The 20,545-nt window shown below is 47.8% G+C and overlaps 1 protein-coding gene across 5 annotated transcripts; it reads left to right on the top strand.

Moving 5' to 3' along the window:
• Positions 1-7,534: 7,534 nt before the first annotated feature.
• Positions 7,535-19,744, top strand: Sting1 (stimulator of interferon response cGAMP interactor 1). Of its 5 annotated transcripts, none has more exons than XM_013141188.3 (11): positions 7,535-7,677; positions 9,671-9,795; positions 12,134-12,206; positions 14,024-14,181; positions 14,401-14,501; positions 14,961-15,187; positions 15,308-15,491; positions 15,697-15,805; positions 16,920-17,158; positions 18,253-18,439; positions 19,294-19,744. In XM_013141188.3, the coding sequence occupies exons 6-11, from the start codon at positions 14,961-14,963 to the stop codon at positions 19,485-19,487; spliced, it is 1,140 nt and encodes a 379-aa protein (XP_012996642.1). In that variant the 5' UTR covers positions 7,535-7,677; positions 9,671-9,795; positions 12,134-12,206; positions 14,024-14,181; positions 14,401-14,501; the 3' UTR covers positions 19,488-19,744. The 5 variants fall into 5 exon arrangements, with proteins under 5 accessions (XP_012996642.1, XP_063088264.1, XP_063088265.1 ...); XM_063232194.1 differs by having other exon boundaries at positions 14,024-14,264; XM_063232195.1 differs by lacking the exon at positions 14,024-14,181.
• Positions 19,745-20,545: the final 801 nt, after the last annotated feature.

Raw genomic sequence — 20,545 nt, 5'->3', positions numbered from 1 at the left:
ATTTAGCTGAACACAGTAAGAATTCAAATTGGTCCATAACTAGAGTGACAGTGCTGGTAACAGCTGTCTTACTGTAAGCTTATCATGTGCTAGACCTTGTTTGTCTGAGGTTGAATCTCACCATGTAGCCCAGGCTGGGCTTGAACCCTGGACATTCCCGCCTCAGCCTCCCTTGTGCTGGGTTTACGGATGCCCACCATGCCTGGCTGCAGACTGTTCTAAGCACTTATTTTTCAGTCTCTCTCGCACTTCAAACAACTGGGCCTCATTCCTGCTAAGCGTGTGCTCTAGCCCTGACCCATGCCGTCAGCGTCCTCTTTCTGCCTGGACACTTTTTTCTTTTTGAGACAAGCTCTCGCTATGTAGTCTAGACTGGCCTTGCACTCACTGTGTAGCTCCTGCTGACCTCGAACTCACAACACTACTCCTGCCTCAGCCTCCCAAGTGCTGGGATTACTGGGGTCTGCCTCCACACCCAGCTCTGCTCAGGCACTTTCAGTTCAACCCACTGGAGCAGAAGCCACTTTAGTTTACTTCAGCCTTTTCCTGAATGGCTCCTTCTTGTGGCCTGTAGTGCCCTGTGGTGCCCCTGGAGCACAGGGCCGGCACAGAAGAGGCAGCCAGAGGCAGCGAGCAGCGGCCCTCCTTAGCAGCTGCAGTGCTGGAGCCCTGCAGCCTGGTCGGTCCTGTTGGTGGATCTCCAGGCCCAGGTGGACAGCATCTCCTTCTCCCTAGTCTGCATTTATTTATTCTTTCAGCCCTGGGTGGGGGGACTGTTGGGTGCCAAGTGTTTTACTAGGACCTGAGACACAGCCGTGAACCGGGTAACAGCTAGGTCTCTTAGTCCAAGTGGCCACCAGGTGTCACTAGCGCCAGTCACATGGCCTCTCTCTGGCTAGAGGAGACAAGGACTGGGATGGGGAAGTGTGGATGGGTGACTCTGACCACCTTGTTCAATCAGGACTGAATCAGAACCAAATTCCAAAGCGGGCCGAGTGGGGCACATGGGTTATCCCAGCACTCAGGAAGCTGAGACAGGAGGGTCGCCAAGCTTTGTGGGCAGCTCAGGTTACATAGCGAGTTCAAGGACAGACTGCAGCACAGAGTGAGACCCTGTCTACGAGGAGGAAGAGGAGGAAGAGGAAGGGGATAGGGAGGAGGGGAGAAGAAAGTTTTTCAAGTAGAAAAGAAGCCTGCCCCTCCCTTCCGCCTTCCCCCACAGTCCAGCTGGCCTGCAGCTTGGGACTTCACCGCTGAGCTGTTTGAGCAGGTTGGGATTCTTTCTGCAGCTTCTTCCAACCCTCTTTGGTGCTAGCAGTTCACTTTCTCATACAGCAAGCTATGTTATTAGCGGTTTCTTCTTGATTTCAAACTAAAAAAATTTTTTTTTAGTACCAGGATTGAATTCATGACCTTGCGCATGCCAGGCAGGTGCTGTTCAAACAAAAATTTGACACTCACTTTGATGTGTGCTTTGCTATCTGTAGTCACAAAGAGGAAGTGTATTGTGTCCCACATAGCCCTTCAGACACTTCCAGAGAGGCAGGGGTTGCTTTAGTTTCTTTATGTGTCCGTTTCCTGCTCATGACTCTGTAGGAGCATTTGTTCGGCCTTGGTCTTAAGGCCAGAGCAGAGAACAAAGTAAGTTCAGGCCTGCCTGCCTGTGACACCCGAGGCGGAGCTACCGACCTAGCGAACTGAGGCTAAACTTCATGTCCATTTTCCTCTTATTCATTTCCCTCTTCTTCTTTTTGCTTTCTTTTCTTTTTGGTACTGGAGAACAAACTCCACTGAGCTAGATCCCCGGCTCCTCTTTTTCTTTTCTAATGGTGTAGGAACTTGAACCCAGGGCCTTGAGCACACTAGATAACCACCATACCACTGAGCTACATACAGCCCCTCAGTTATTTTTATTTTAAAGAGAAAAAAATAAAAAATAAGATAGAGACTAACAATAGTTAATACATTGCATTTATTATCTTTAAATTAATTACTCAGAGAACAAGATTTCAGCATTAGTTGTCCAAACATTATTAGCACAAACTTTTCCTTTCAATGAACTAAGAGAAATTAGTAGTATAACTATCTTAACTATCATGCAATTTCTTTCAGCTTCTCATACTAGAGAGACAATACAATTCTCCACATGAGTCTGATTTATGTCACTTATGAGTGTGGTCTCACATTGAATCCATTTACCTACTAAAGCCTCAAGTTTATCCTTTATGGCTGAGTCATATCCCTAAAATACAACTTTTAAATCCATTCTTTGGCTGATGGACATTTGGCTTGTTTCCAAATTTAGCTATTAAAAATTGTGCTCCTATAAACATGGATGCATATATATCACTGTGCTATGAATGTTTTTAATTCTTCTGGGAAGATACCTAGAAGGGGAATAACTGGGTCAAGCGGGACCTTGGCTCCTAGGTTGTTTTGGTTCTTTTTTTTCTGTACAGGGTATCAAACTCATGACCTTGAGCTTGCCAAGCAGGTGCTTGTTCTACTGTGCTAAATCCCTGGTCCCCTTAATCCTAGTTTTTGAAGCAATCCCCACACTGATTTCCAGAGTGGTTGCATCAGTCTACATTCCCACCAACAATGAAGAAGAGTTCCTTTTCTCCACAGCCCCTCCAGCATTTGTTATTGGTTGATTTCTTTTTTTATCAGTACCAGGAATCGAACTAGCGACCACGCGCTTGCAAAGCAGGTGCTTATGCCACTGAGGTAAATCCCCAGCCCCAGATTTCTTGATAATAGTCATTCTTTTAGGGGTGAGGTGAAAACTGAGCGTTGTTTTAATTTGCAACCCTCGAATGACCAGTGGTGTTGAACATTTTTTCACATATTTATTTGTCATTTATATGTCTTCATCTGAAGAGTATGTGTTCACCTCAGATGCCCATTTTTGGATTAGGTCTTTAAATTTGGTAGGTCTGATTGTTTGAGTTCTTTATATGTTCTTGATAGTAATTCTCTGTCCCAGGAATGACTGACAAACATTTTCTCCCACGTTGTGGGTTGTCTTCCTGTTCTGTCGTTGGCTTCTCTTGCTGTGCAAAAACTTTCAATAAAATGAGATCCCAGTTATTGACTCTTTGTGGTAGTTCCTGTGCATCGGGTTTTATTTATAGTCTTTGCCTACACCAACATTTTCTTTTTCTTTTCTTTTTTTTTTTCTTTTTTCTTTTTGGTCTTTTTCCGTTTTATTGGTACCAGGGATCGAACTCATGACTGCCTGCTTGCAAGGCAGGCGCTTATGCCGCTGAGCTAAATCCCCAGCCCCCTACACCAACATTTTCAAGAGCTTCACCTATTCTATCTTCTAGCAGATTCAATGTTTCTGTTGTTTTCTTTTGTTGTTTTGTTTTGTTTTGAGGCAGAGTCTTTGCCATGTAGTTCAGGCTGGCTTGAGCTCACTTTGTAACCCAGGCTGTTCTCAAACTTAAATGATCCTCCTGTGTCAGCCTCCCATACTGGAATTACAGGCATGCACTACCATGCCCAGCCTTTTTTCTGTTTTAATATTTAGATTTTTGATCCATTTCGAATTTAGTTTAGTGCGTGGTAAACAACATGGATCCAGTCTCTCAGTTTTTTTTTGTTTTTGTTTTTGGTACCAGGGATCAAACTCATGACCTCACACTTGCTGGGCAGGTGCTTATGCCCCTGAGCTAAATCCCTGGTCCTAGCCTCTCAGTTTTGATTACAAAACCAACACATATTTACATAATAAAATATTTAAACTACGATAAACCAAGTTAAAATCTAAAAATTATTAGCAAGGCATGGTGATGGTGATGCACACCTGTGATGCCTGCCATGCATGAGCCTGAGGCAGGGAAATCACAAGGGCAAGGCCAGCCAGAGCAATTTAGGGAGTCCTTGTGTCAGAATAAATTTTTAAAAGTGGTAGAGTGCTTGCCTAACACATGTGAGTCCCTCGGTTTGATCCCCAGCACCCCAGAACATAAGTAAAATAAGAGTACTTAGTAGTATTTTATTTATTGCCACGTAACAGATTCTTTCCGAACAGTAGCTTCAAACAATACTTTTGTCTCGGTTTCTCTGGCTCTGCAGTTTGAAAGAGGCTGAGCTGCGTGGCTGTGGCCCAGACTCCTCCAGGATTTCAGGCAGGGGCTCCCTGGAAGACTGAGTGCATGGATAGTAGGAGGCCCTGGAGCTCCCACCGGGACCTCTGCAGTTCACTGCTTGAGGGGCTTTGCTGTCGAGTTTCCCCAAGGTGGGTGTGTGACATACAGCAGAGAGCACTAGGCTTGTGCAAAGGCAACATGGTGTGGAATTTACTGTACCTGGGTGCAGGCAGGCAGAATGATCAGGCCATCTGCCCCAACGAAGAGAAGCATGTCCCTTCTATAGGGATGGAGACAAGGCAGAAGACATTAGGCAGGAAGATTTTATTTACTTATTTGTTTATTTTTGTACCAGGGATTGAACTCATGACCTCACGCTTGCAAGGGAGGCGCTTGTGCCGCTGAGCTAAATCCCCAGCCCCAGGCCGGAAGATTTTTAATAAACATCTGTGGTCAGAGTTCTTTGACAGTCTTGCACCTCTGTGAGCAAAATCCTTGAAGTGTCTGTGTAAATTTTCAGATGTCCCCAGATGTCCCAAGACCTACAAGATTCCTTGTCCTCTCTGATGTCCTTCACAGCAGCCTGTGGTTGCTGATGACAGCTTCAGTACTGAGCTAAGTTCCTTACTGAGAGCTGAGTTCCCGCAGATGGTAGCACTTTGGCTGGCAGGTAGGCTGGTGGCTGGGAGAGTCAGGTCTGATTTTGAACTTACACGGTAATCCAAGGAAGAGAACAAAGAAGGAACCAAAGTACGATTGTGATTTACACTGAGGGTACCGTGGGCAGGCCTCCATTTTTAGGGGAGGCGGCCTCGTAGCCCGGGTTGGCCTCCAACTTCTGGTGGCCCTTGTCTCAGCCTGCCATGCTGAGGATTATAGGTGTGGCCCCATGCCCAGCTTTCTGTGATCTACTTTTATTCCTACAGTTGAGAGTGGAATTAGGCTTCATGTGTTAATTTTGCTTGAGGATCTAAAGCAGGGGTGGCTATTACTGAGCTACACAGCGGCCCTTCTTTTACTTTGATGGCACCCCCTGGCACGGTGGTACCAGCCTATAATCCCAGCTCTCCAGGAGCTTGAGGCAGGAGGACTGAAAGTTTGAGCCCAGCCTTGGCAATTTATTAATTTAGTGAGATTCTGCCTCACAAATAAGAATTCAAAAAGGGTGGAAATACAGCTCAGTGTGAAAGCTCTGGGTTCCATCCCCAGTACCACTTTCACCCTAAATTTGTTTGTTTGTTTTTTAATCTCACTAAATTGTACAGGCTGGACTTGAACTTGCAGTCCGCCTGTGTCAGCCTCCTGAGTAGCTGGGATTAGGGGTTTGTGCTATCACACTTGACTGTACTTCATCTCTTGAAAGGATAGAGTATCAAAGAATTTGTGGACATCTTTTTAAACTGCCACACCCCACAGGACCTTTTCTGAACATTTTGGTGTATCTACAGCTTTAAAGATGGCACATACCTGTAATCCCAGCACTCTGGAAGGCTGAAATAGAACGACGCGAATTCAAGCTTGGTCTGGGAAAACTGGCAACTTAGCCAGACACGGTCTCAAGATAAAAACTAAAGTGTTAGAGATATAGCTCAGTGTGCAGACCCTCCCTTCAGTGCCCACTACAGAAAAGAAGAAAGAGGAGGAGGAGGAGAAAGAGGAAGGGGAGAAAATGAGATCACAATATATGTAGTATGACTTCTACTGTCTTATTTAATGTTCAGATAGGTAACTATGCACACAATATAAAGATTTAAAAGTCCAAAAGCTGCACCGCCCAGCAGTTACAAGTGAGTTTCCCTTTATTTCTGTTCCCAGCCATTCAGTTCCCCTTCCCTGAATTTGAGAGCTCTTATGGTTGATACATTGTGTCAATTTGAGAAGTTTAGAAGTTTATATGAGGTACTCAGGGGGAGGCCAGGGTCTTCACTTTGTAAATATCCTGAACCTGAGCTAGAGGAGGGCAGGGAGATTTTGTGCTTGCTACACCGTCCCTGGGGGGCTGATAGCCTGTTTACACTACAGGACTGGAGAAGAGCTTTTTACCTATTTGCTCTGACTGCCTTTGCTGTCTTCTGCCACCTTGAAGTGTTGCCCTGTGCCGTCCACCCTGCCTTGCAGCCAGCTAATGATGGACTGAAACCTCCACAAACTGTGAGCTACATAAACCTTTCCTTCCTTAATTTTGGGTGTTAGGTATCTTGTCTCAGCAACCAGAGAAAAATAACTAAGACAAGTGTTTTCACCAGCTTCTTGCATGTTACAAATGCATACTGTATGATTGTCTACTCTTGGATTTCACATTCACTGTTCTGCAACTTACACTTTCACCCTCAAATCAAATTCAGGGCCTCCTGAATGCTAAGAAAATACTCTTCCCTTGAACTCCACCCCCGCCCAAGGTTCTTTTTTTTTTTTTTTTGTCTTTTTCCTTTTTATCTGTACCAGGGATCGAACTCACGACTGCTTGCTTGCAAGGCAGGCGTTTATGCCGCTGAGCTAAATCCCCAGCCCCTGTTTTTCTTTTTTTAGAGACAGGGTCTTGTGATGTTGTGTACCCAGGTTTGTCTTAAACGCCTGAAATCAAGCAGTTCTACGCTTTAGCCTCCACAGTGGTGGGACTACAGGTGTGCGCCACCGTGCCTGGCTTGTTTTTATTTTTCTATACCCATAAATATGCCTATGTATGTTTTTTAAAGTTTATGAGTACATGTTTGTAGTATATAATGATTATATTCATTATGGGAGTCGGTGCATGTACATAACACATTTTAATTCTGTTTTTAGGTTCCCTGTCTCTTACTTCCCTTCTCTCATGTATGTTTCTTAGTTAAAAGAGGGAACTAGGAGAGTAGCTTGGCCGGCAGGGTGCTCAGCAGGTGCCAGGCCCTGGGCGTGGCCCTCATCATCTATCTTGCGCCCTTGAACTCTTGCATTGACCCTTCTGCCTCAGCCTCCCAACGGCTGGGATTACAGAAATGTGCCATCATGCCTGGCCTAGATAAATAATAAATAAATAAAAATTTAAAGGAGGAAGCTGGGAATGTAGTGGCAGAGTGCCCTTGGGTTCCATTCTCAGTGCTACACACATAAATTCGATGACAATAACATTACAAGAAATAAAATAGAAAAGAGGTGGTAGTTCTTCAAAATCAAACAGAGAAGTACCAGAGTGCTCCCAGTGAGACATCCAAAAGAATCACAAATAGGGGACTTAGATGCTTATAAGGGAATATTCCTAGTATCATGGCCAGGTACCTGCTAATCTTGCCAGTTTGGCTAGGTTAGGAACCTCTTGCAAAAAACAATAGATCACGATAGTTATCAATGGGGAACCACTGAGATGCTCACAGCAGGAAGTGCAGCTGGGGTGCGCCAGTTGAAAGAGGCGGGTCCTTTGGGTGTGCCTTTGCGGAGCAGTCTTTGGGGCACACCCCACCCTAACCCTCATGCTCTGCTTCCTGGCTACAATGAGTTGAACACTGTTGTTCCATCACACCCTCCTATCTTGATGTTCCTGCTTTGGAGCCAGCTGACCTGGACTGAAGCACAATTGTGGGTGTGAGGTATTTTGTTCCAGCAATAGGTAAGCTGACCAGTATGTCATGTATTGTATAATACAATGTTATACAGCTATAAAAGGAATGAAATTGTGATATATGTTGATAGGTGAACTTCTTTTTCCTAGTTTTTTTTAAATTAAAAAATTTATTAGTGCATGAACTTGAAAACATGTAAATGAAAAATGTCACACAAAAGATCAAACTGTGTGATTGCACTTTGTGTAAAACATGATGATGAAAGCCACTGAAAACTAGAGGTTGGCTTAGCTAGCACCGGAGGCTGGGGGGAAGGGAGATAGGGAGGCGCCGCTTCACGGGTGCAGTGTTTGTACTGAGGATGATGAAGATGGTCGGAAACAGCGGTGATGACTCCACAACACTGCAGGTATGTTTATTCTACTAAGTTACACACCTAAAACACTCTCAGAGGCATGGGTCACAGTGGCACACACTGCAACCCCAGCTATTTGAGAGACTGAAGCAGGAGGATCACAGGTTCAAGGCCATCTTGGGCAACTTAGCAAGACCTTGTCTCAGAATAAAATAAAGCGTGCTGGAGATACAGCTTGGTGCTCCCAGGGCTCAAACTCAGCACAAGGTGGCCAGGCAAGGGGGTGGGTATCAGTTAAAATGGAAAAATTTTATCGTGTATATATATATATTCCCACAGCAGATTTTTAAAGAGTAATTATATATGCACATATATTTTTCCTAGTGCTGAGCCTTGAGCAGTGCCCTGAGAAACACCAGCAGCGGCCCACACACCTCACGTTTAGTGTCTCTTAATCACATTGTTTTCTCCTGTGCTTCATTTACAGGGTTTCTTTTGGGATGATACAAACATACTAAAATGAATTGTCACATGGGGCCCAGGACATTGCTCAGTGACACAAGCACATGGCTTGCAAAGTGTGAGGTCGCAAAATGTGAGGTCGCGAGTTCGATTCCTGGTACCAAAAGAAAAAATTGTCACATGGGTTTTCTCACCACGTGTATACAGTGGTACCTTAGGTCAAAATCACTTTTGTTTACAAACCAAAGCATTTGGCAAAATGTTGTGTGTAAACTCTGCCTTGGGTGACATATACTAGTGTGGCCATCTTTCTCACACAAACATGGCTACCTTTTCTAGAATGATAGAACAAATTAAGTTCATGAACCAAGGTACCACTTGCATAGAGTTTACTCTTCATATGTATGAGGTATTTGTGTCAACGAATCTAGCGAAATCCAAAGGCTCAAATCCATTATATAAATGACATGACTTAGCTACTCATGAGGCTGAGGCAGGTGGATCAATGTCTCAAGGCCAGCGTGGACCACATAGTGAGACCCTATTTCAAAACAAAAAATAAAGCCAGGCATGGTAGCAAACACCTTTAATCCCAGAATTTGGGAGTCTGAGGGGGGTTGCTGTGAGTTTGAGGCCAGCCTGGACTCTGTAGTGTGTTCAAGATCAGCCCGAACTTCACAGTGAGACCCTGTTTATTTATAAATAAATAAAATAAAATAGAGTGGTGGGCACTTGGTGTGGTGGCTCACGCCTGCAATCCCAGCACTCGGGAGGCTGAGGTGGGAGGATCGTTGCGAGTTTGAGACCAGCCTGGGCTACAAAGTGAGCTCAAGGCCAGCCTGAACTGCACAGTGAGACTGTGTCTCAAAAAGGGCGAAAAAAGTAAAGAAAAGAAAAGAAGAAAAGAAAGGGCTGGAACGCTGGAGATAAACCTCTGCCTGGCAAATGCAAAGTCATGAGTTCAATTCCCAGTACCAAAAAAAAGGGTTGGACATGTACATCAGTGGTAAAGCACCCCAAGTTCAGTCTCTCATAATACAAAAATAAAACATAGTATTTGCATATAATCTAACATAAATCCTTTCAACTAATTTAAGCCATTTCCAGATTTTATAGTCTCTAATTGAATGAAAATGCTGTGTTACACTATATTTTTCAGGAACAATAACAGGAAAAAGTCTGTGCATGGTTGGTACAATGATACTTTGTATAAATATTTTCAGTCTACCTTTGGAGGAATGCAAGAATGAAGAACTCTCAGAAACAGAGGGCCCCAGGAAGGTTGGGGAATGCCTCTAACCCTGCACTCCAGAAGGAAGAAGCAAGTGATCATGAGTTCAAACCAAGTGTGGGTAACACAGCATTTTGGGGACATCCTGTCTCAAAATGTGAAAGAGAGAGAGAGAGAGAGAGAGAGAGAGAGAGAGAGAGAGAGAGAGAGAGAGAGAGAAAGGAGGCTGAGGCAGAAGAATCATTTGATCATTTGGAAGTTCAAGACCAGCCTAGGCTACAGAGTGAGCCCAAGGCCAGCCTGCACAGCAAGACCCTGGCTCAAAAAGACAAAAGACAAAAAAAAAGAAGGAAGCAAGAAGGGCTCGGGATATAGCTCCACGTGAAAACGTGAAAGTCCTGTTCAATCCCTTGTACTGAAAAAAAAAAAGGAAACATGAAATTGTGCACTGTAAAGTAAGTGAGCCACGTGATGTGTGACACATGTCAGTAAAACTGTGCCAAAATAAGTAAGCTGACCTGGGCTGACCTGGTGACTGCTCCTCCCAGGAGGATTTGGGCCCTGAAGACCACCCCTCATAGTGCAGCCCTCCAGCCCCTGCCCAGTCATGTCTCTAGGGCATCACTCCGCCCAGCAGAGGTTTAGGGACAGCACTGTTATGGGCGATGGAAGGCAGCAGAGGGGCGGCCAGGCCTGGAGCCAGCCCGGACAGAACCTCAGGGCTTTGTGTCTGTAACAGTGAGCCTAGGATACAGGTAAGGTGACAGGCGGTGAGTCCAGGAATGTGACTTTCTCCATTTTTTTAGTTATTATTGATTCATGTTTATTTTATTGGCAGCGCTGGGAGTGAAACTCAGAGTCTTGTGCATGCTAAGCAAGTATTCCCCCCACTGGGCTACGCTCCCAGCCCTGTCCTTTTCCCCCTTTTCTTAATTTCTTTCTTTTTTTTGTGGGGGTGGGCAGAGTTTCACTGTGCAGTCTAGGCTATCTGGAAATCACTGTGTAGCCCAGGCTGGCCTTAAACTTGCAGTGATTTTCCTGCTTCAGCCTCCCCAGTCCTGAGATTACAAGTGTGGGCCACCATGCATGCCTCCGCCTGCCCCCTTTTTGAGACAAAGTCTCTTACTAAATTGCCTGACTGGCCTTGAACTTGTGATTCTCCTGCCTTCTTTAGCCTTCTGACTAGCTGGGGTTACAGGCCTGTCCAATCATACCTAGCTACTGTCGCTACTTTAGGCAGGAGAAAACTGAGGCTCAACAAAATTGAATAACCAGGCAAAAGTTGCACATTTAGGAGGGGAGGATCCTGGTTCCACTGTGATCAGTTTTTATTGTTGATGAATTAATCGAGTGTGTGTGTGTGTGTGTGTGTAAACAATACAGGGCTTTCACACTGAAGTACACCCCTCACCCCAACCTTCTGTTCGCCCTTTTTTCCCATAAGCCAGGTCACACTATGCAGCCTAGACCAGGGCCCCAGAGCATGGAGCTGTGGGCTGTCAGGAACCAGGCTGCACAGCAGGAGGTGCGCGCGGGTTAGGCGCAAAACTCTGCCTGTGTTGGCGCTGCCCCACTGCTTACCTTAGGGCCTGAGTTCTGCTTCCTGCCAGATCAGGGTGGCGTTAGGCTCTCGCAGGAGTGTGAACCCTGCTGTGAACCGTGCGTGTGAAGGGTCTGCGTTTCGCTCTCGTGAGACTCTAATGTAGTGATAGAAATAAAGTGCATAGTAGTTGTACTGGGCCTGACGCGCCCCAAATCTGTGCCCGCACCCCAAATTTGTCTTCCACTAAACTGGCCGCTGATACCAAAAGGCTGGGGCCTGCTGGCCTCGGCGAGCCTCAGCCTCATGATCCTCGTGCCTCAGCATCTACAATGCTGGGGTTATAGGCATGGGTTACTATCCTTGGCTTTTGTTTGTTTGTTTGTTTATTGTAACAATTACATTAATGGCATTGGACATAATTCAAAATTTTCTTGAAATAGGTTCAAATCGATGAGACTAAACCAAAGTGGTGTCTTTATTTATTTATTTATTTGTCTTTTTGCTTTTTTTTTTTTATCGGTACCAGGGATCGAACTCACGACTGCCTGCTTGCAAGGCAGGTGCTTATGCTGCTGAGCTAAATCCCCAGCCCCTTTATTTATTTTTTATCCATTTTTATTCAAGGATAAAAAGAAGGAAAAAAAAAAAACTACAACAAAATTTCAAAACATGTCAATCAGGGCGACAATGGTACATACAGTGGTGGCTCTCTTTAAAAAAAAAAAAAAGGCCACCTGAATGAGCCTGGGGCTGAGTCTTCTTAAGAACATTTTTGACAAGCTTCAGGGAAGGGAGCAAGAACAGGGCAGGAAATAGAAACCGAGAGCCTGTCTAGACCAGCCTTTGGGGTGGGCGGAGAGAAGCAACCACTACCCTGTGAGCCTGAAGCTGGCACCTAACTTCTCTCCACAGCCCTCTGCTTCCTCCTCAGACGACGGTCAATCTGGAAGGGCTACAAGGCCCCACCCTTCTGCCTGAGTTCAGAGTCAGTTTTATACAAGCAGCTGATGCAACATTTCCTGGGTCTGCGGGCCCTGACCACAGCCTCCACTGCCTGCTCACTTCCCATCCTCCTCCTGCACCGCGGACATGTAGGGGATTGGAGTGTGTTCCTACGGAGATACACTGAAGTCCTAACCTCCAGGACCTATATCTTAGTCTGTTTTTTATTGCTAATAATACAGTACCACCAACTGGGTCAATTATAAAGAAAAGAGGGTTGTTTGGAGTCATGATTCTGGTCCAAGGTTGAGGGCTTTCTTGCTTGCAGAGTCCCAAATGGTGCAGGGCATCCCTGGCAAGACATGGGAGCACACAGGTCTGTCTCCGCCAGTCCTTTTCCTGCTTTTAAAGCCACTAGGACAGTCATGGTGACCTACACCTGTAAACCCAGAATTTAGGAGGCTGAGGCAGGAGGATTATTGCAAGTACGAGGCCAGTCTGGGCTCCATAGTGAGTATACATCCATATACTGAGACCCTGCAGCCAAAAAACATAAAGCCACCAGGATTCAGTCATGAATGACTTGATGACCTTGTCTAATCCTAATCACCTCCTAAAGGCCTCACCCCTAAACATCATGGCTGAGTTAAATTAAATGTCTGCCCGATTTCTGGGTGTGGTGGTGCACTCCTTTACCCTAGCACTTGGGAGGCTGAGGCAGAACTGTTGTGAGTTTGAGGCCAGTCTGGGCTACAAAGCAAGCTCAAGTCCAGCCTGAACTGCATAGCAAAACTGTCTCAAAAAGACAAAAGAAAAAAAATTTCTACCCTCTTAATGCATCACAATGAGGATTAAACTCCAACATCAGTTTCAGAAGGGCACAAAACATTCAAATCATAGCAGTTTATAAATGTGACTTTATAAACGTATGCATGCTTGGGTGTATCTATTTATTTTTGGTTTCTGGGACAGGGTCTCACTGTGTAGCCCAGCCCGCCTTGCAGTGATCCTCCTGCCTTAGCCTCCCAAGCGTTAGGATTTCAGGTGTGCGCCACCACACATAGCTCTTTACTGCATTCTTTAAACATTAAACAAATAATACATATTTATCCTCATGAGAAAAAGGGAAAAGATAGCATAAAAACTTCCCCAATTTTATTTCTATTGAGTAATCATTATTAATATTTTGTCATCTATTCATCAAGACCTTTATGTGAGCCAGTTTTAGGGAAGAGAAAACATAGGGAATCCCCTCCGTGCTAAGGAAACTATTTCTAGTAACAGGAGGGTTCCCAGGAAGCCCTAATGTGTCTTCCTGGGGCTGCCTGTGATGTGGAGAAAGGCCCAAGCAAGAGGCTAACCTGGGTGAGAATGAACTCCTCCCTGTGCTCCAATCAGCACAGCAGCCAGGGACGCTCCCTCCACCTAGGGACATTGGAGACATAGGATGTGGCACTGGCACCTGGCATCCTGACTCGGGAAACCAAGGCGCAGTACAAGCTGGGCTTCAAATCCTCTCTCTTTTGCTCACTGGGGCAAGCTATTGCACCTCTCTGGTCCTCAGATTACCCACATCTAAAGTGGGGGTAGAATTATAGTTGCCCGACACAGTGGCTGGGAGGGCTGGGTGAAAAGACAGGTGTGTCGCTCATAGGGAAATGCTGTGGCATTATCCCTGTAGAGACGGGCCTGGCACGGCATGGTTTAGCCCCCTCCACAGACGTTACAGCCACACAGGCCGCCTGTGCACAACTCTGACAGTTGTGGGGATGACCGCCTCCTCTGTGGGCAGAGCCAGAGCGCAGAGCCAAAGGCCCAGTCCTCTGCTAGCTCCTCCCCCAGGCCCTTTCTCTTTTCCAGGAAATATCTGTGCCTATTTCTCCACCCCTTCCCGACGTCTAGTATTCAGAGAAGCGAGTCTGCATCTGGCTATCTGCATCCATAGGCAAGGAGCCCTTGTGCATGGCCTGTGGCCCTGTGTGCTGCCCTGCTGGAACTTAGAGGCTGAAGGGACCCTGGTATGCAGGGCTATGGCTTCAGCTCTGAACACCCTGGCAATGGCATGAAGCTTTTCCCAGCCTTACATACAGCCTAGACCCAGGTCTGGTTGGTCAGGACTCAGAACAGAGCCGGCCTTCTTGAGGATCCGGAAATACCCTTCTTCCCAGCTGTGGTCTGGCAGAGTGCCAGGGCTGGAGTGTTCCTGAGAGTTTTCAGTTTTAATGTTTCATTTCTAGGTGGCACCCAGAGAGGCTCCAGTCGCTTCTAGTGGCCATCGTACAAGCTGGTCCTTTGCTGCCTGTGGTCTTCTAAGAAGAAACTGTCCAGGAGGCAGAAGGTAGGGTCAGGAACCATCCCACTGGGAGCCCTGAGGCTGGGTTTGCCCTGGCTCCCTGAGCTCTGGGGAATCCTCTCTGGGATGCATTTCATTTAATTTGGGGGGGCCGGCATTTTAAGACAGGCCAGATCCCTCAGGGCCCCTGGTGGGTTGGGCAGCACAGAACGCTTTCAGGCCTGGGTCTGGGATAGTTGCTGCCTTCTTTCTGAACCATACCTGTGGTCTCACACTGTGATGTGGTGCAGCTTGTTGAGGTTAGGGCTACTTTGTTTTCAACAAACATCCTGGACAGGGGAGGATGGGCAGTTAGGCTACCCCTGAGAAGCACCCCCAAGCGCAGCTTGTGAGAACGGGTAGGCACCGTGGAAGGGGAAGCTCAGAGAGGTGCCTGCCAGGGCCACAGTCCCAGCAGGGCAGCAGAGTGTTGGGCATGTGGCCATAGAGTTCTTGTGCTCACAGATGCCGTGCTCCAGCCTGCATCCATCCATCCCACGTCCCAGGGGTCACAGGGCCCAGCAGGCAGCTTTGGTTCTGCTAGGGGTCTGTCTGGTGATCCTGTGGGGCACGGGGGAGCCGCCGGACCACACTCTCCGGTACCTGGTGTTGTACCTCGCCTCCCTGCAGCTGGGCCTGCTGTTGAAAGAAGTCTGTTATCTGGCTGAGGAGCTGTGTCACATCCAATCCAGGTGACTCCCTCCGGCCCCATGGAGGCTGGGGTACCTAACAAGCCGCGCCCTCTTAACTCCCCAGCCCTGCCCTTCCCTGAGTTTCTCTGGCTGAGTTGAGGCTGAGCCGTCCCCCTGCAGGTATTCGGGCAGCTCCTGGAAAGCCGTGCGGGCCTGCCTGGGCTGCCCCATCCGCTCTGGGGCTGTGCTGCTGCTGTCCTGCTATTTGTCCAGCTCCCTCCCCACTGACTCTGGAAAGCCCTTCTGGTGGACACTTGCACTGCTGGGTCTCTCAAAAGCTGTCACCATCCTTCTGGGCCTCCAGGTAGGACAGAGGGTGGGGGAAGTTTTGGCTGAGTGGGTGCTGTGGCTGAACCAGGCCTGGGAGTGGGACTAATTTAAAGGGTGGAATCCTGGTGGTGGAGCCTCTTACTGAAGGGAGAAGAGAGGTGGCCGAAGCAAGCTGGGAAAGCATCTCAGAGGACTGGTGCCCTGCTGGGGGCCCCACAGTCCTGTCCTGCTCTCTACAGCCCCTGGCTCCAGCTGAGATCTCTGCCATCTGTGAAAAACAAAACTTCAATGTGGCCCACGGGCTGGCATGGTCCTATTACGTTGGGTACCTGAAGCTGATCCTGCCAGGTGGGCCACCCCTGTACCTCCGTCCCAGGCACTAAAATACGCAGTCTGTGTATCCAGCACCTCCTTTACTTTGCAAAGCAGCTTCATGTCTACCAAAACACTGAATTCTTCACACAGCCCCATCAGCACGAAGTGTGTTATCATTACACCTGGTTTCCATAAGGAATGCCAGGCTGGAAGCCAGTCAGTGACTTGCCCAAGGACTTCCTGGAAGGCTTTTGACAAATATTTACCTCGTGCTCCTCAGATGCTTTTTATCTTTTACCTTCTAGGCTGTGAGGAAAGGACAGGCATCACCCTTATATTAACAGCAGTCCTCCTGCCTCAGCCTCCTGAGTGCTGCAATCACAGGAGCGTGTGCCATCAGATACAGATCATCACTCCTATTTTAGAAATAAGAAAGTGTGATTCTTGCACTGGGGAGGCTAAAACAGGAGGATCAGTGAGAGTTTGAGACCAGTGAGAAGAGAGAGGATTTGAACCCAAGCCTCTCTGGAGCCTGGAATCTTGACTATTTTACTGGGCAGCCCATGCGTGTCTCCTCTGCTTCTAGACCACAGCTGTGGTTCTTCCAAATCTCAGTGCTGCCTACCTTTGGTCCTAGGGCTTCCTGAGTAAACTGTTGTAGAGCTAGAGGCCTGGCTCTCTGCACCTAGCAGGGCTGGAAATGTCATTTCCCAGGCTCTTTCCCTCTCTTAGAGCCTCCAAAATCATAGTGGGAAGGAATGAAGTTGACACAGGAATCTGGCAGAAGAGCAGGGAGAATCAAATATCAGGAGTAGGAAGAAAAAAAGGGTCCCAGGGACTCTTCTTCTCTCCCTCAGCCCCCTGAACAATAAGACTCTTTAATGTTTCTATTGTTTTTTGTTTTTTTGAGACATTGTTTCACTAACTAGTCAAGGCTGTCCTGGAACTCACTATATAGCCCAGGCTGGCTTTGAACTTGTAGCGATCCTCCTGCCTCAGCCTCCTGGGTGCTGGGGTTGCAGATGTGCACCACCACCACCACACCCAGCTAACCTTCAGTTGTTTTCACCCACATCCTGACAGGGCCACCGGCTCAGTGTTAGGAGACAGGATTAACAGGATAACTTCTTGCATTTCCTAACCCCAGGGCTCCAGGCTCGGATCCAAGCTTACAATAAGTTCCAAAACAACACATTTCGGGGTACAGGGAGCCAAAGGCTGTACATCCTCTGCCCATTGGACTGTGGGGTACCTGATGACCTGAGCAGGGTGGACCCCAACATTCGCTTCCTGCATGCGCTGCCTGAGGAGCAGGCTGACCGTGCTGGCATCAAAGGGCGAGTTTATTCAAACAGTGTCTACGAGCTTCTGGAAAATGGGCAGCCGGTGAGTTTGTGGAGAGGGAGAGAGGGATCAGGCTTAAAACCCTGGGCCCTGGCTACTGACTAAAAATTCATGACTTGGAGACTGGGGATATAGCTCAGTAATATGGCACCTGCCTGGCAAGTGCAAGGTCCTAAGTTCGATTCCTTTTTTTTTTTTTTTGTCTTTTTCCTTTTTATCGGTACCAGGGATCAAACCCATGACTGCCTGCTTGCAAGGCAGGCCCTTATGCCATTGAGCTAAATCCCCAGCCCCTTGATTCCTTTAAAAAAAAGGGCCAGGGATTTAGCTCAGTGGCATAAGCGCCTGCCTAGCAAGCACTAGGTGGTGAGTTCAATCCCCGGTACCACAAAAAAGAAAAAAAAAAGAAAACAACCTAAAAATTCATGACCCATCTCTCAGCTTGTTTCCCAAGGATAGGAGAGATTCAGTTCTGGGTGATAATGAGTAACATTTATTGAGCACCTACTGGACGCCAGATGCTATTCTGGGTGCAGGTATGAGCACCCCACTGTATCCTCATCACTGCTCCATGGGGTAGGGGCGGTTGTGAGCCCTGCTTTTTAAAGAAACGAATTTGTCAGGTACAGGTGCACACCTGTAACCCCAGCACTTGTGAAGGAGAGGCAGGAGGATGGCTGTGAGTTTGAGGCCAGCCTGGGCTACATGTTGAGACCCTATCTCGAAAAACTGAAAAACAAAACAAAACCTTAAAAAAAGAACAACAAAGCACAAAGGAGTAACTGAGAAAGCAGACAGTTCTAGATGGAACACACCATGCTCCTGGCTGCCAAGCTGCCTTTCCCGAAGGCAGGGAGGACATCTGAGTGATTTCATGAGAGTTTAGGGAAACTCAGACCATAGCTGAAGCTCAGAGCTCAGTCCTGAGACTGCGTTTCCAGCAGGGGCAGTTGATGGCCTCATTCTCTGGCTCTTTCCCTGAGATCTTAGGAGCAGGATCTGTGAAAGATAAAACTTAGCCCATCCCTACCCTGGCATGTCAGAGCCAAAGGCAGGCTAGATAGGACAGACCTATCAGAGTGACTCTGTCCCACAGCACTGGGCCGGCTCATCTGGTCTTCCTCTACCTCCCCCAGGTGGGTGCCTATGTTCTGGAGTACGCCACCCCCTTGCAGACCTTGTTTGCAATGTCACAGGACAGCAGGGCTGGCTTTAGCCGGGATGATCGGCTTGAGCAGGCCAAACTCTTCTGCCGGACACTGGAAGACATCCTGGCAGAGGTCCCGGAATATCAGAACAAGTGTCGCCTCATTGTCTACCAAGGTAAGAGATTCTTAGGCTGGAGGGCTTGAGGCATCAGGGCTTCCAGGACTCCCAGAGTCAGGACTTATGGTAGCCCATGTCTGGGCTTTCCCAAGTGGTCAGAAGAATCATGTCCTGCCCTGTCCCTGCCAGCCTGGACACGAGATTGCTTTCTGAGAACTTTGGCTGTAAACTCTGGCTGAATCAGGTGGATATAGGAGTCCTTCCTTTCATCTACAGATGCAGGAAAGGGATGGGTCCCTGACTAGAGATATAGAGCACAAGGGACCAGGCCTGTAGTCTTGGCCTGCCACTCCCTCACTGTGTGACCTTGGGCAGGTGTCTGCCCACTTCTGTGAGTCATTTCCAAAAGTGAGAAGTAGAAATTCCGTTATACTAAAGCCACTTCTGCAGGGTATGGTGGTGTATGCCTCTAATTCCAGCATCTGGGGAGCTAAGGCAGGAAAATCACTGTGAGCCTAAGGCCAGCCTGAGCTACCTAGTGAGACCTTTTCTTAAAAATAAACAAACAAATAAAGCAAGCCACTTTTAAGCTGGGCACGATGGTGTTTCCCTGTAATACGAGCACCCTGGAGGCTGAACCAGCAGGATGGTGAGTTTGAGACCATCGTGGGCTATGTAGAGAGTTCAAGGTTAGTCTGGACTACACAGTAAAACTCTCAGCAAAACCAGAACAAAAAGTAGCAATCCAAAGCATTTCCAGTTGCAGAATTCCACAAGACTGCAGTCCCACTGGCTGGGGGCAGGCAGGAAGAGGGGGCAGGGAGGGCAGGGGGGTATTTGCAGCATTTCCTGTGTTCTAGCGGGCAAGAGGAAGGAGGCCCTCACCCGTCTCCCCCATGTTCTTATTCTAGAACCTGCGGAGGGAAGCAGCTTCTTGCTGTCCCAGGAGGTTCTCCGGCACCTGCGGCAGGAGGAAAGGGAGGAGGTCACTCTGGGCAGCTCGGGGACCTTGGCAGTGCCACACTCAACCACGCTGTCCCAGGAGCCCCAGCTCCTCATCAGTGAGATGGAACAGCCTCTCCCGCTTCGTACGGATATCTTCTAAGTGAGAGTCACCTCGCCTGAGGCTCCAGTGGCCCCCGAGATTCTGGACTGGGGACTTCTTAAGGGGCTGCATGTCCAGCAGAACCACTTCCTCCCTGGACTTGGTATCTCCAGCAGAGTTCTGTATGCTTGGCAAGGCTCACCTTGCTGAGCCTGTTTTCTCATCTACAAAACAGGGAAACTCCTGCTGGGCCTGCCTCACACGGGGACTATGTAGACGTGAAGTTCTGTGTAAATTCTGACTGCCGGAAAGCTTAAGCGCTGTGCAGGGATCTTTTCTTGGCCTCTTCAGGCTTCCTTTGCCCTGGACGCTGCCCATCCGGTAACATGAGCAGACTCCCCTGCTCTCTGGCTTTGGGTTATGTTGGTCAGCGGGGCAGCTCAGAGGAACAGAGTGCGGTTGGGGTATGAATTTCCCCAGCTCCCTCCCTCCGTGCAACACCAGTGTCACTGTCGGCCCTCCCACCAGGCAACCCTCCCAGGAAAGCTGCCTTCAGGTGTCTGGAATTGCCTCCTGCCCTGGCCCTGCTGGTGGCAATGGCTTTCCCCTGGATACTTGCTCTCTATGTGATTTCTTTATATTCTGACCCTTATCAGCAGGTTTTGAATGTATCTAGGTAAGCGCTCTACCACTAAGCTGCATCCCCAGCCCTTTTTATTTTTATTTTGAGACAAGATCTTGAATAGGCATGGTAACACACACCTATGATCCCAGCATTTGGGAAGCTGAGCCACGAGGATCACAAATAAGAGTCAGGAATAGTGGCATACACTTATAATCCAAGCAGTTAGGAGGCTGAGGCAGGAGGATTGCCACAAGTTCAAGGCCACCCTAAGCCACATAGTGAGTTTGACGCCAGCCTGAACATACTGAGATCTTACCACAAAAAAAAAAAAAAAAAAGAAGAAGAAGAAGTTTAGAAAGCATTTGTGAGTACAGCATCACTTAGGAGAAATTCTCCAGACACAGATCCAGTAATAAGAAGGAACTAGCTGGTCCTAAAGCCAAGGACATGAGCCAAGGGAGACAGTGCCTTTGCCTCCAGCTGAATCAGCCAC

The sequence above is a fragment of the Cavia porcellus genome, unplaced genomic scaffold, assembly GCF_034190915.1.
Source record: "Cavia porcellus strain 051 isolate PalLab524CR breed Dunkin Hartley unplaced genomic scaffold, mCavPor4.1 scaffold_21, whole genome shotgun sequence".
In the NCBI taxonomy this organism is placed as follows: Eukaryota; Metazoa; Chordata; class Mammalia; order Rodentia; family Caviidae; genus Cavia; species Cavia porcellus.
The sequence above is the reverse complement of the archived record's forward strand: the minus strand, read 5'-3'. Positions and strand labels throughout refer to the sequence as shown.

Excerpts from the sequence above, each read along its gene's own strand:
- Sting1 (XM_063232195.1), top strand. The coding sequence starts at position 14,961 with ATGCCGTGCTCCAGCCTGCATCCATCCATCCCACGTCCCAGGGGTCAC. Across the intron at positions 15,806-16,919 it reads CCTGAAGCTGATCCTGCCAG|GGCTCCAGGCTCGGATCCAA; the intron begins GTGGGCCACCCC and ends TCCTAACCCCAG. Across the intron at positions 17,159-18,252 it reads TTCTGGAAAATGGGCAGCCG|GTGGGTGCCTATGTTCTGGA; the intron begins GTGAGTTTGTGG and ends TACCTCCCCCAG.